Raw genomic sequence first — 13857 nt, forward strand, 5'->3', positions numbered from 1 at the left:
AACTCACTGAGACACACTTGAAGGTCCTCCAGAAGGGACTGTCTTTTGTCCCCACCATACAACACAACCCTTTCAAACCAAAAGTGAAATTATGCAATTAATGAGAAAAATATGTTTGAAACAATTCTTTGACAACAACACCTTTTGTAGGCCAGAATGATGTCACTAATTTACACAATAAGTCTACATTCTACCCACCACCAGGCACAATATTTCCTGCGTCAGTTACATTTGAAAAAGCCAACCTAAAGAAATTAGAAGAGATAGAAGCTCAACACCAAATCCCCTTCTACAACCTGAGTAAGACAGAGAAAGATGCATTAAGTGACATCCATAAGAATCTGAATATTGTAATAAAATCACCAGATAAGGGAGGAGCGACAGTTATAATGGACACAGAGGAGTACTGCAAAATGGTATACACACTCATTGATGACAGGATGGCATACAGGAGACGTGGGAGTGACCCAACTAACAACTTAAGAGGCCTCATTAATCCAATAATTGAAGATGCATTAGCTGAAGGTCATATCGGCAAGAGAGAAGCTGATTTCCTCTGTCCCAGCTAACCTAGATGTCCAGCTTTCTATGCCCTTCCTGAGATTCATAAGGGCACAACACCACCACCGGGACGCCCTATTGTCTCTGGAATTAGTTCAATCTTAGAACCTTTGTCCCAATTTGTAGACTTTTCTTTTTTATAAAAGATGAAGTCACCAAAATGAAATCTTACACAAAAGACACTACAGCAGTACTCGGACTCCTTAATGAAATAAGTCTACCTCACCATGAAATCTTGATAGTCACTCTAGACATAGACTCTTTATATTCTAAAATACCTCAAGAGGAAACACTGAGGGTCATAGAAAGAGTGCTATTGGAGCGTTGCAGTTCCAATAACACTGATAATGCAATTGGCTGAAATAGCCCTCACAAAGAATTATTTCATCCTGGAAGACAAGTACTATGAACAAACATCTGGGACGGCGATGGGTGTGACATTTGCACCAAGCCTAGCCAATCTCTATGTAGTGGACTTTGAAGAGAAATCGATCTATCGTGAATCAGATCCCTATTTGAACAACATAAGTGGATGGAGACGCTACATAAATGATGTTCTGATGTTCTTTGATGGTGACAAAGACACACTGATAAAATGTATGAGTGGTTGAACAAACAAAATCCCTATTTGAGATTTACTTAAGAGTATAGTTCAAAAGAAGCTACATTCTTAGATCTCAAAATCATGAGAAATGGGGAACACCTGGAGACAACAGAATATCAAAAAGCAATGGGTAGAAATTCCCTTCTAGAATTTAATAGCTTTCACCCTAGGACCTTGAAAGAAAATGTACCAATCGGACAATTCCTTAGATTCAGAAGGAATTGTACCACAAGAAGGAAATATGATGACCAGGCTAGAAAATTGACACAGAGACTTGGAGATGGGCATTACCCGGAGAAAAGCATACGGCATGCAGGAAAAGAGCTCGCAATATACTGAGAGAAATCACGTTGCTGCAAAATGAAAAGAGACATCAAGGAGTTGGATGAATAACAGCAGTCTTTAGTCACTCACCCGTAGTGAATAAATTGAAGAATGAGGTAATAAAACTGTGGCTGATGTTAAATGTCTGGCAGAGTACTTTGGTGGTCCCCTTGTTCGCAATCGGGAGAAGACATTTGCGGGATTCACTGGTTAACACCTACAGAGAAGACTATAAGGCTGTTGAAAATCAGACCAGACTATGGGGCCTGCGAAAAGCAATAGGGCATACCCCGTGTGGCCAATGCGCACTGTGTCCATTTACCAAATGAACAACAGAGATGGATATAGGTTGGACACTACCATGGGAACAAAGGTCTCTAACTGTAATACAGCAAATGTTATCTACTTGATCGCGTGTCCGTGCAAAAAACCATAGGTAGGTACGACCATGAGGGCTATCAAGGTGAGAATATGTGAACATCGGTCCAATATTAGGACCAAGCGGATGATGGCACCATTGGTTGAACACTATGTAAATGCAAAACATACAGAAAATGACTTGTCATGGACAATCCTGGAAAAAATTAAGATACCAAAAAGAGGAGGCAGTATAGGAGCTATGCTCCTTAAGAGAGAACAGTTATGGATTTTCAGGCTTAACAGCTACAACGAGGGTCTGAATTAAGAGATTTGCTGGCAAACTTTGGCCACCCTCTGACGTTTATAATAGATGCATGTAGTGCAGAACAACGCAACATTTTGGAAGCAGGTGGTGCAGTATTTTTCACCATATAAAATTTGGAATCTATATGGAACATGCAATGTATGAGTACAACCAAGATGCACATTACAATAACAGGAGATGTACATATCTTTTGGGAACATCCACAATCAATATTACCAACCACCTTGTGTTGCTTTTTGTCACCGCCTCCTTTGTGTGTGCGTTCTTTTGATTACTTGGCATACATGTGTCAGTTTAATAATCTTGAGTTGTAGCAGTAGGCAGCTGTTAGACACTGGATACAAATTCTCCTTGACACAACGATGACTATGCTGAATGCATACTCCGTGAATTAGCATTATTGAACATGTGATAGTCTCCTTTGGGAATGGTACACTCTGGAGTGTAGATAAAGAAAGAGGACAAGCCTCTCATGAACTATGGGGCATAGAACTCCTTCCATGTGACATCACGTGATTATATCAGATAGAGATGGAACGAGTATTTGACTTCCGAGCCGTTCTGAGCCTGTGTAATATACACATGGACTTAAGATGCGGTTTTGAAGACCTCGGCTACACGGTTAGTAAAAAACATGCTGCGGGAGTGAATGGTTCCATGTCCTCCCTTGAGACATAAAAATCTGTTAAGATACAGATTGTTTTGAAATATGGAGTGGACCGAATTTAGAAAATAAGACTCAAGGCATATGGGAACATTGTATCCATGTGACACGGGTAGAAAGTATGAGACGTATGATGCCACGCAACCTTTTGAAATGCCGACTGTTATTAACAGGTTGGAGCATAAGAATAGATGAGGACTGTTGGGGAAAAACATACCCGTTTGACGAAATTAGAGTGACTAGATGAAAAAGCACCCTATTCTTCTAAAGAAGATGCATTGGTTAGCAGAGTGCACTTACCGTGGTTGGTGAAACACTATTTGTCCATGTGTATACTATGAGGGAGGAAAACACTAGACAAACATGTTCTCTTCTTTTTGATTTTAGGCAGAACATGCAAGTTTGGTGACCACATTGAGACCAAAGATAAAAAGTACAGGGTAAGAAAACAAACATGTGGGAATGGTAATGCCATATCGCACACGACACATAGTGATGGTTCCATATTTTATATCCCCTTTTATGGTGTTCTAAAAAAGAAATGAAGAAACAATGAAGATTAAAGAGGAGAGAGAAAAACTCCTGAAAAACAAGATGAAGCCATTAATATAAAAATGATGTTGTTGTTATAACTTGTGACCCCGGCCAGTTTGTCGGGTTCTTTGTCTTGAAGAAAGCAGGTACACTAACATTATACCGTTCAAACAGGTCGACCAGAATAGAGATTCAGGGTGATAACCAGAACTCCCAAGGATTCCAGATTGATTAAAAGCCTGGTTGAAATACATCATTCTATTTTAACAGATTGGTGCTGTTTAGGCTTTTGTGGAAGAAAATTTACAAAAAGCCCTTGACATTTTTAATTTGTAATTGCTTGAGAAGGAAGGGTTACAAATAAATGTACTTCCTGAAGTGTGCATGGTGTTTTTAGCATTAGATTAGGAAAGTAATGAGTGAGTTAAGGGTCAGTCTCTTCTACCCCTAACCTTGACAGGCTGCACAACAGCGCTGACTAGGGACATAACACTACACCTCGGGGCATTTAGTTTCTTCTATTTTATTTTGAACTCTTTTTATTGACATTTCCAAGTCATACATTACATTATGATTTGTAGTGATCAGCATTGCAGCCCCATTGCTTACGGTTGTAATTAACATTTTAACTTAAAACAAACAACAAACATAACTGGTATTCATTCACTTTAGTAGGCTATACGGCCTCACAATGCATTCCGGGGATATGTTGTTGTGACTCTAGTGCACAACTATAGGGTAGCAGCAGGAGCGGATCTGACTGAAGTTCCTGTTTACAACATTTAAGTAAGATTTCCAATTGCCTCCATGTGCTTAAGGGGGCTTATCGTCCGATGAGAGGAACATATCCCTTATTAAGGCCTTCCATGCCTCAAGCGTGGCACTGGCCTCCTCAGTGTTCCCTGCAGTCCCTGTGCCCCATGCCTCTGTTTCCTCAGCAGCCCATTGTTCCAGTTCTCCTTTCCATCTTGCATATTGCGGGCCAGCTTTTGAGTTCCATGCCGTTGCTATTGCTCTTTTGGCCAACATGCATGCCATGTCCATGAGTTTCGCGGTGTGTTTGATCTTGCTCCATCAGGGGTACATGCCTAAGGGGCATTCTTTCGGGGACCAGGCGTACCTAGTGAGTCCAGCTCTCTTACATGCCTGCTCAATTTTCCCCCAGAAACTTCGCACTTTCCTACACCTCCAGAATATGTGTAGTAGATCAGCTTCTGTGTGGCCACACCACGGACATGTTGCACTCGACTGTTTGTTGAAGCTTGAAACTTTTTTTGGAGTCATGTATGTTCTAGATTGGGTCTATCTGTCAGCTGGGCATACAGTCCTGATACTGGTTTCCATCCGTTGCTCAGATTGTATAGCTCAGTCACTACAGGGTTTGTTGCTTCTGCCGGCCATTCATCCCACCTCACCTTGGACATTTGTTTTATCTTTTGGTACCATAAGAATTGACCCTTTGGTAGCCCCTAAGACATTGGCCTAAGAGCACCTCCGCGGGCATTCTCCATAGCGGGATTGGAGGCCTAGGGCCAGTCATTGATCAGTGCCTAAGTAGCGGTGAATGCCCATATATTGTATGATTCCACTTGTGCAATATGTGCTTTGTCAATGAAGATGTAGTCTATTCGTTTGTAGAGGCCATGCGGTGCAGAATAGTACGAGAAAGTTATGTCGGTAGGGTGGTGTTCCCTCCAGGCATCGACGAGGTCGAACTGGTCAAGTGTGGTGTTTAGCGCTGCCGGGACTGTTCCATCTCAGTTCTGTGGAGGTACAGATCTATCTAGTTCCAGGTCTCTCACACAGTTCAGGTCTCCTCCACAGATGTAGAGGACTCCCTGATGCAGAATAAGTTTAGGTTTTAGTTTATTAAGATATGCCAGTATGCCATGGTTGGGGAAGTATGTGTTCACTATGCAAATCTCTGTTTGCTCAATTACTCCCCATAGTACTAGGTATCTTCCTTCTGCGTCAGCTTCAACCCCCATTAGCCTAAAGGCCACTCCAGGGTTAACCCAAGTGAACACCCCTCTCACGTATTTAGAGTAAGAAGCTCCATTTCCCTGGGCCCCCCAGCATCGTTTCAGTTTGGTCAGGGCCTCTGCGTTGAGCTGGGTCTCTTGGAGTAATGCTATGTCCACTTTCTTTCTGTTTAAATGAGATTTGATCCTGTTTCTGCGTAAATAGGTGCCCAACCCTCACATGTTCCATATTAATTAATTGTTCCTCGTTCTATTGCCCCACCTTCTCTCGAGAACCTGAGTATACTTTCCCTGTCTTGGAAATTGAGGATCTTGGCGATCATTGGACGAGGGTATGAGCCCGGTGGCAGTTTCTTCTGGAGTGATCTATGGGCTCTCTCCACCGCAAAGCTTTGCGAGAGCTTACCCGCACCTATTTCCCTGCTGCAGTAGGGACTCCACGAAGTTGGTTGTATTCAGGCCCTCCATCCCTTCAGGGATTCCTAGCAGTCTGACGTTATTGCGTCTGGCCCACCCTTCTGCCTCCTCTGCTCATGCTTCCAGCATCGTGACTTTCCTCTCCAGGTCTGCCACCTTGGCTTTCAGGTCTGTTGTGGTCTCAGATGTCTCCAGCAGCCCAGCTTTAGTTACTGTAACCCTCTCTGCCAGGTTCCTCGCATCCTGCCTCATTAGCTGCATGTCCTCAGCAATTTTGGTGTCGATGAAGTTCCTTAGGGCAGCGATAGCCTCTAGTACCTGTCCATCTCGGTTGTCTGCCTCAGACGGCTTTGAGGCTTCTGGTGTGGGCATTCCCCCTTGTGTCTTGGATTTCGGTTTTGATGCAGCGAATGAGTCCATTATTGTCGCCTTAGCTTTGACTTTGTCCTTGGTGGAGGGCATGCTCACTCAGGAATTGTGGGGTCTCTTAGGTTCCTCCAATAAGTGCCCCAGGGGTATTATGAGTTGGTGTTCTGTGCACATTAGCGTGTGCCCAGGCGCGTTGCTATCTCTTTGCTCTCTGCGCTTCTCACCCATTGTGTGGCGTAGGATGGCGTCAAGTTGTCCTGTGTGGTCAGGCAGGTCGGGGCAGACTGCTTTCCCACTCTGCTGCAACTCTCCTGGTGTTGTTCCGTTGTTCGGGGGGGGGGCCCTCCTAGATTGGTGGCCAGCTCGTGGCATGTAGGATCTTCTGCAGGGGTGCTACCACGCGCCACACAAGCTTACCAGTCCCATATCTCTACAAGTCCAGTGATAGTCCGATCTAGTGCTGGGCATCCGTCGTTGGCCCCTGTTTCCCTCACACTATTGTTCTAATCTCCAGGCAGTTAATCTTCAGTTGCAGTGCTTACTCCCATCGAACTCCATGTCCAGCCGCCCACAGCTCGGCGTCCTCGCTTTGCTGCATAGTGCCGTTCGCCCGCCCGCAGCCGCGCCAAGGGTTCCACCTTATCTCAATGGGCCCGGGCCCGGCTTCTTGCAGAGGCTGCTCCTCTACCAGCACAGTCCGCTACACGCTCCAAGTAGCAGCCGCTCCGCTCAGCCTCTCCCCCGTAATTTCTGGTGCATGTGGCCTCTGCCACCTTCTCAATCTGCTCTGGGGAAGACTGCACGGAGGATCTAGATCGCAGCACACAAAGCCGGGCCGCTCGTCGCTGTGAGACCTGCTGTATTTCGCCTCTGCTTGGCCCTTCCCCCAATTTAGCTGTCGTCCGTGGCAGCGACTGCCATTTTGCACCAGCCAGGGTGGGACTTTGCGGGAGGATCTTTTGGGTTTCTCAGCTCCGATTTCTTCTGTTCTTTCCACATGGACGTGGAGAAGCGTTTCCGCTATTGCCTCATGCAATTTTTGGGCAGTATTATGCCTTCTTGCCGTCTGTCAAGGTTCTTCTTCTAGGATCACAGCTGGAGCCCGGTGCTACAGCCTCCTCACACCATGCATGCCAGGCCACCCCCCTTGGTTTCTTCTATTAGGGATATTTAGTGAGCTTAAGGCCACTATAGACGTAGAAGTTATGACTAATTAACAGTTACTGTGTCAACATGAACTATATTGGATTTGAGCCTAATGGGGATGAACTTGGATTTTGATTATGCAAGTTCAGAATAGGTACAAGAAGATACACGTTTTGCATTAAGTTAAAATACACCCTATAAAGTGAACTCATATAAAACAGTTGCAAAAAGGTCCCAAAAAATCTTGCAAAGGCCTTTAGTCTTACAGGTGTTTTACTGTCTGTTTTTCATTGAACACATTCTATCATCGTGTGTTGCTGTATCTTTAAATCAATTAATGAAAAAGTACATGACAAAAGAAAAGAACAGTCCAAAATCACCCCTAAGCTTCCCTTTTATCAAGAACATTTAAGGTACAACCCACAGCACTCTGAATGGCACCCAAGCTGCATTCTACAAAATGACAGTTCACCTGTCTTCCTTAATGCGCCCCACCAAGTGTCTTAAACTATTCATCCATAACAATGTTCTATCTAACCCTGGGCAATTATTTCATGTACGTTTAACAATAATAATTATATCATATTTTTATTTGGTGCTTCATGGGCCTTACCTCCCTCTTCTTAGTGCTGTAAAAGTAATGTGATATTACCTAAATTAATGGTAATGTAATAGAAAAAGGTCTTGTATAGCGCATCTCTGACAACCATTACCCAGTGGTTTACCGCTACACCTGTTAATTACCATTACTAGGTGTTTTACTGCTCTGTCAAAATCCAAGTTTCATTTTTACCAGCTGTTTTTGTGTGGTGGTTATTACAGCCACACACATGGAGTAGTGCATGCGGTAATTACTGCATGTAGTAAATACCAGCTCCCATGGTGTACTATGGGACTGCAAAATGATGAATTACGGAATGTTCCACATGACTTGAATCATACAGTCCTAACCTGGCACTTGATAATTACCAAATGGGGCAAAGGTAACAGGTTGGTAGTATTACTCATGGTTCTACAGAAGGGTCTGAAATTGAGGGGAGCTGGGAGCTAATTAGCTCCTGCTTGTAGCTTAAAAGGCCCTGATGAGCTTGACACCAACAGCTACCAGGAACTGCTTTTGGCTCCCCTGGCCAACTGATGCCAAACAAACACACCTATGTGAATTTACCTCTGTGCTTTTGGGATAATCATATCACATATCATATAATAAAAGGCCAGATGTATGTTTGTCTGAAGCTGTCCTGCCCGCTTCGCCTGTTATCACCACTAGAGCTAAGTTTATCTTCCAGGCGAACAAAATGTGTATTTTAACAACCACTTTAACAGCATACGTCAAGTTGCATACACTAAGAAAATATTTAAATTAATTTAAAAAAAACGTATTAATAGAAATTAATTTGATGAAGCACTATTTGTCTAAAAAAATAAATGAATGTAATTATTCATTGTAACATTTCTTGGTATGTATTATTATATCAATGATATTCTTCATGTTGGTTTTAGACTTTATTTGACTTCAATTTACTTTATTTTATGATCTCATATCTACTTTGAATCATAGTGTACATGAATTGTATTACTCAACATCCCCCAACATTATATATTTGAGTCCAAATCCCGGAATTGGAATCCTAGACAATGAGGAGCAGATACAACAATTGGCCATATGGACTATGTTGAACTTTCAACCTATTCTATGAGATTGTTTAAGGTTGCTACTCCTTCACGTAAAAGGAGCAAGATCGTTAACACATTATTTTTTCTAATAATCGTTATTTGCCTTAAAATATACCACATAATATAGTTACATTCTGAAGAGAAAAACAAATGTGTACAATTGCATGAACTTTTCAAAAGTGTTTTAGACGTGTAAAAGGATGCATATTTCCAAGACGCTGTAATTTGATTGTTTAAAACATTTTACCAATGACACTTTGGTCAAGAACATGAGCGATATTATTTGTATGCAACAATAACTAATCCTGCGCTGCCATCTAGTGGTGAGGGGTTGATCAGCCGATGGAAACCTTTAATTGAAATCGTCATTTTCCTTGGAAGTCCCTGTAATATTTGCAATATATGAATTGTCGCACTGGTAGTGTTTGTAGAATATCGTACGTTTAGTGTATAACCAGCAGTCTTTTATATTAATCTCTAATAACAATGCCAGAGAATACCTCCCAGCTACAGAAGAGATCGCATTCACAAATTATAATCTTTTTATTTTATCTAGAGCTTTAGATGTTCCTGTCACAGATCACACTTTCGAAGATTGCAGACTGATGATTTCAGCTGGAGAACTGACTTTACCTATGGAAGCCGGCTTGGTAGAATTTACCAAAATAAGCAAGAAACTGAAGTACGGTCACTTTTTCTTTATACAATTCCCGTTGTTACTTTTTAATGTATTTTGCGGTATACATGCATGGTTCAATTATATCATACAAGTGCTAGCATTTTCTCTAGTTCTTGTTCGTCACTGGATTGTATGATTTGTTTTTAACAAAAATAATGTGAGTTGTACTAGACTGGAACTCCTTGTTTTAATTTTTGTTTCCATTTGTAACATGATGGTACATGCTACGAGTGGCCACAGAGCGCACATGCACGATGGCAGTATAGGCAGGCTGCTTGGATCTTTTTGCCAGCTGCAGCCAATGTAGGGTACCCGTGCAGGTGAGACGTGTTCCATGTGGTCCAGGTACAGTAGGAGTCTTGCTGCAGATTTCTATGCACGTTGTAGGAATTGGGCCTATTCGGATTCTAGGCCAAGGCAGATACTCTTGCTGTACTGATGTGTGAAGAAATAAGGGAGTTTACTGCAGTAATTCTGTCAGGAAAGGGAGGAGTACAGTAGATGGAGTAGCTTCATTTTAACGGCTGCTGATAATTGTGCTCACTTGTTTGAGGTAGATATTTCCGTCATTTATAAAGACAAGAGCTTTCGGGGAATTGGATGGGATGGGGTAAATGCCCAGTGTGGCAGGCCGAAGATTTTCATTCATATACTAGAGGCCATCGCGAGAAGCAGGGCCTCTGTTGTTGAAGCGGTTCGCTTTAGCCAATTGGGGTACATCCAGGAGTTCATGTATTGAAAACAATAGCCAAGACGGGGACCTCAAGTAGGATCTGGATGGTGTCTGCATAGATATAGTAGATGAAGCTAAAGGAGCCAATGATGCCCGGCAAAGGTTAATGGTAGAGGTTGAAGGTTATGGAAGGTAAGACTGAGCCTTTTGGGTTGCCATATGTGATGGGGACACAAGCAAAGAAGAACAGGGCTAGCAGAATCCTTTGACTTTCTGCATTTAGGAAAGAGTACGGCCAAAGAAGTGTTGAAGACCAGCGACTGATGACAGAGTTGCAGGATAAGGCAAAAGTCAGTTAATAGTTCTATGTGCCAGGGCATTAACACCATAAGTATCTGCAGGTCTTGAGAACGGATTTGTTGCTTGCCATGTTTGAATCCTCTCTCTTGAGAGTCGTAAATGAAACTGTTCTCTGTGTGGGATTGGAGCTGGTCTTTCTTCTCTAGCAATTTAGTAGGGGATTGTATGTTTACATTAGGCCTGTAATTGAAGAGCTCTGTATGGTGCAATTCAGAAGTAAGTCTTGTCGAGCGATCTGCTCTGGGATTCTTGGTGTGTAGCATTTTGGTAGAGCAATTTTGCCTGAATAACTCTAAGGTGTTGGGGTATGTTGTTTTGTCCTGGGGGGACATTCTTTTTCTTTGTAGTGCTTGAGCCATTCTGCTCAAGGTGACCTATTTTTCTGGATCTCATGGTCTAGAGTGGGAGGTCGTCAACTAGGAAAGAGGTCAGTCATGAATAGAGCGAGTCGGTTGAGGGAATGTGCTTGGTTTCCATGAAGCAAGGGTTTTTGGTTGCAGTAGGTGGTCAATCAGAATGTTGGTGTTTAGGTGTTTCCATTGTCAAATTTCTATGAGTGGTGTAACAGTCACAGGCAGGGAACACAGAACCCAGAGACCATGAGGTCTTGGAAGCCAAGGCTACTTCCTCACAATGCCTGTCCTGGGGCCCACAAAACCTGAGGTCCAGGTACTGTCTCAGTTCCCAGTCCCCAGGCATCCTACATTCTTTGGTCATACCGAGGAACCAAGGGGCCAATCTGGTCTGGAAATGTGCCCCATTGGGTACGATGTCCGCAAACTGAGATTACAAGCCCATCAACTATCTCTAAACACCACACCCCCTGGAACAAGTATGCAGCTACGACTATCTGGGTGTAAGGTTGTATGATACGGGTAGCTGGAACACACAATTGGTCAAATCAAGTGCAGCACTAAATAAATATACTGGAACGATTTGGAGATTATTTTATGCACACAGACAGTGGGCCAGTTCCCCAGCGATCACAATATATTCTGCCCAAGCAAAGTCTGCGGCACTCGATCGTGCTGAGATCTGGGGGTCATGCTCCCAACAATAAACTGGGTGGGGCAGAAAGAAGCTTTCTCAAGCGCTTCCTTGACCTGTCATCCTCGTGCCCGGGAATACCAATTTACCTAGATCTCGGGTGTAATCACATAGGTGTCGATATCACCCTCAGGCCCATACTCTATTGGATCAGGGTTTGGACTACACCTGAGCTCAGTGTGTACCGCAAAGCCTTATTGCACCTGATGTACCAAGAGGGTGCTTGCACCCTGCCTTGTTTGCTCACGTGAAAGAGTACCTAACTAGTTACCACCTAGAAGCTTACTGGTCAATCCATCAAGTATACCGAGAAGCTCTAGTGGCAGACTAAAGAATATGGTGCGGGAGACAGCGGTAGCAGGCCTGCTAAATGCATGTGGAAGCTTAGCCACGGGGGGAGCTTTTACCTGGAATGCAAAATGGCTCAGACGTTTGAAACCTACTTGGATGTGGTCACACCCCCCTATGCACAGCATTCATGCACGAGATTCTGGATGGACCAGTTAAATCTGACAATCCGCACTTCCAGATGGGACGCAGTAAGAAATGTTATCTGTCACATTTGCGGGCAAGCAAGGGAGACCATAAGCCACTTAGTTTTTCTGTGAGAGATACGTTGGCGTAAGGAACAGGTACCAGAAATCACATTGTAACAACTATGGTATTCGACGTACAAGGGACGCTTTGTTACTATTCCACCACTCTCAAAACATCAACATAGTATATTTTGTGGCGTCCTACTTGTATCCCGTATGGCGCATAAGATTAGGTGCCCTGAATAGTGACTGTGCCTAGCGCTCGACCATGGCCCATGGGGCCGGTTTTAACTAAATTGACGAGGGGGGTCCTGGCAGTCCCTCTGCCAGACATTAGTCCTGGTTACAAGGGACTTACCCAGAGTCTTTAGCTCACTATCTTTCACAGAAATGAAATATCCCAAACATATCAGTCTTTGTCCTGCCCTGGGGCAGTCCAGCACCGAAATGCTAGGCAATTCTCCTCTGAACAAGAGTACCAACAGCATCCCCAGACACGTGTTTCGGTCTGGTTGGACCTCATCAGTAGGGAGGAGCTGTGCCTCTCTAAGAATAGTGAGCAGGTTTTAACTATTCATGTGTTGACCATGTAAAAAATCAATTTTTAGGGGTACCATTCTATACTAAGATCATTAGATATGTGAGGCACGCTAGCATTTCATAATGACTGCACGTTTGCACTCTTTTAATTATCTGTACAGAAGCTACGATCAAAATGGTACTTGCGGTTGGTTGGTTCAAAGGGTTGTTGACCATGTCTTCTTCGTCAGCACCAGAGATGAATGACTGCTGTGATAGGGATGCACTGCTTTTAATATGTTGTTGTTAAGTGCTTTTTCATTTTATCTTTTGAAATTTCCAGGCCACTATGATGTTTTATGTGTACATTTTATCTGTATGGTTATTTATGACTTAACATTTTCAAGGTAATTCATAGAATTCAGCGCACAAGTGGCGCACGCGGCTGGCGCACAGAGTGCGCGTGCGACTTTCTGTACCAGCCGCATGCGCTAAAATCCATTTCCGAGCACAGCGTATTCATGGATTTTAGCTTCCAAAACCAGCCGTGGCGCAGAGCAGCGCAGCGACCCTGCAGCAGCGCCAGTTACGCCCCCAACCCCTCCCCATGCGCCATGCACAGCGCACAAATCCCGTACATGGCGCACAGGCCCCCAACCACGAAAATGCCTGTGAAACTCCCCGCGCACCCCTCCGAATACACGTACCCTGCTGCACAGGGAGTCTCGCACGCGATTGGAGCGGGGTACGTGTATAACTGGGGTTCGCGGGAAGTTTCACACGCGATTGGAGCGGGGTACGTGTATTTTGGGGGTGCGCGGGAAGTTTCACATGCGATAGGCCCTGTGCCAGTGGGGTACGTGTATTTCGGGGGTTCGCGGGAAGTTTCACACCCGATTGGAGCGGGCTACGTGTATTTCGTGGGTGCGCTGGAACCTTAACATGCTATTGGAGCAGGGTACGTGTATAACTGGGGTTCACGGGAAGTTTCACACCCGATTGGAGCGGGGTACGTGAATAACTGTGGTGCGCGGGAAGTTTCACACGCAATGGGCCCTGTGCGAGTGGGGTACGTGTATT

At 44.0% G+C, this 13857-nt stretch overlaps 1 protein-coding gene across 1 annotated transcript in view; it reads left to right on the top strand.

Moving 5' to 3' along the window:
• LPCAT2 (lysophosphatidylcholine acyltransferase 2) overlaps positions 1–13857 on the top strand; it is a 1163987-nt gene that overhangs the window by 774161 nt on the left and 375969 nt on the right. The window contains exon 10 of the mRNA XM_069639642.1: positions 9520–9645. Coding sequence (XP_069495743.1) covers positions 9520–9645 — 126 coding nt within the window. The remainder of the gene's footprint in view (positions 1–9519; positions 9646–13857) is intronic.

Source organism: Ambystoma mexicanum, chromosome 1q, assembly GCF_040938575.1.
Source record: "Ambystoma mexicanum isolate Mex_15411 chromosome 1q, UKY_AmexF1_1, whole genome shotgun sequence".
Lineage (NCBI taxonomy): Eukaryota > Metazoa > Chordata > Amphibia > Caudata > Ambystomatidae > Ambystoma > Ambystoma mexicanum.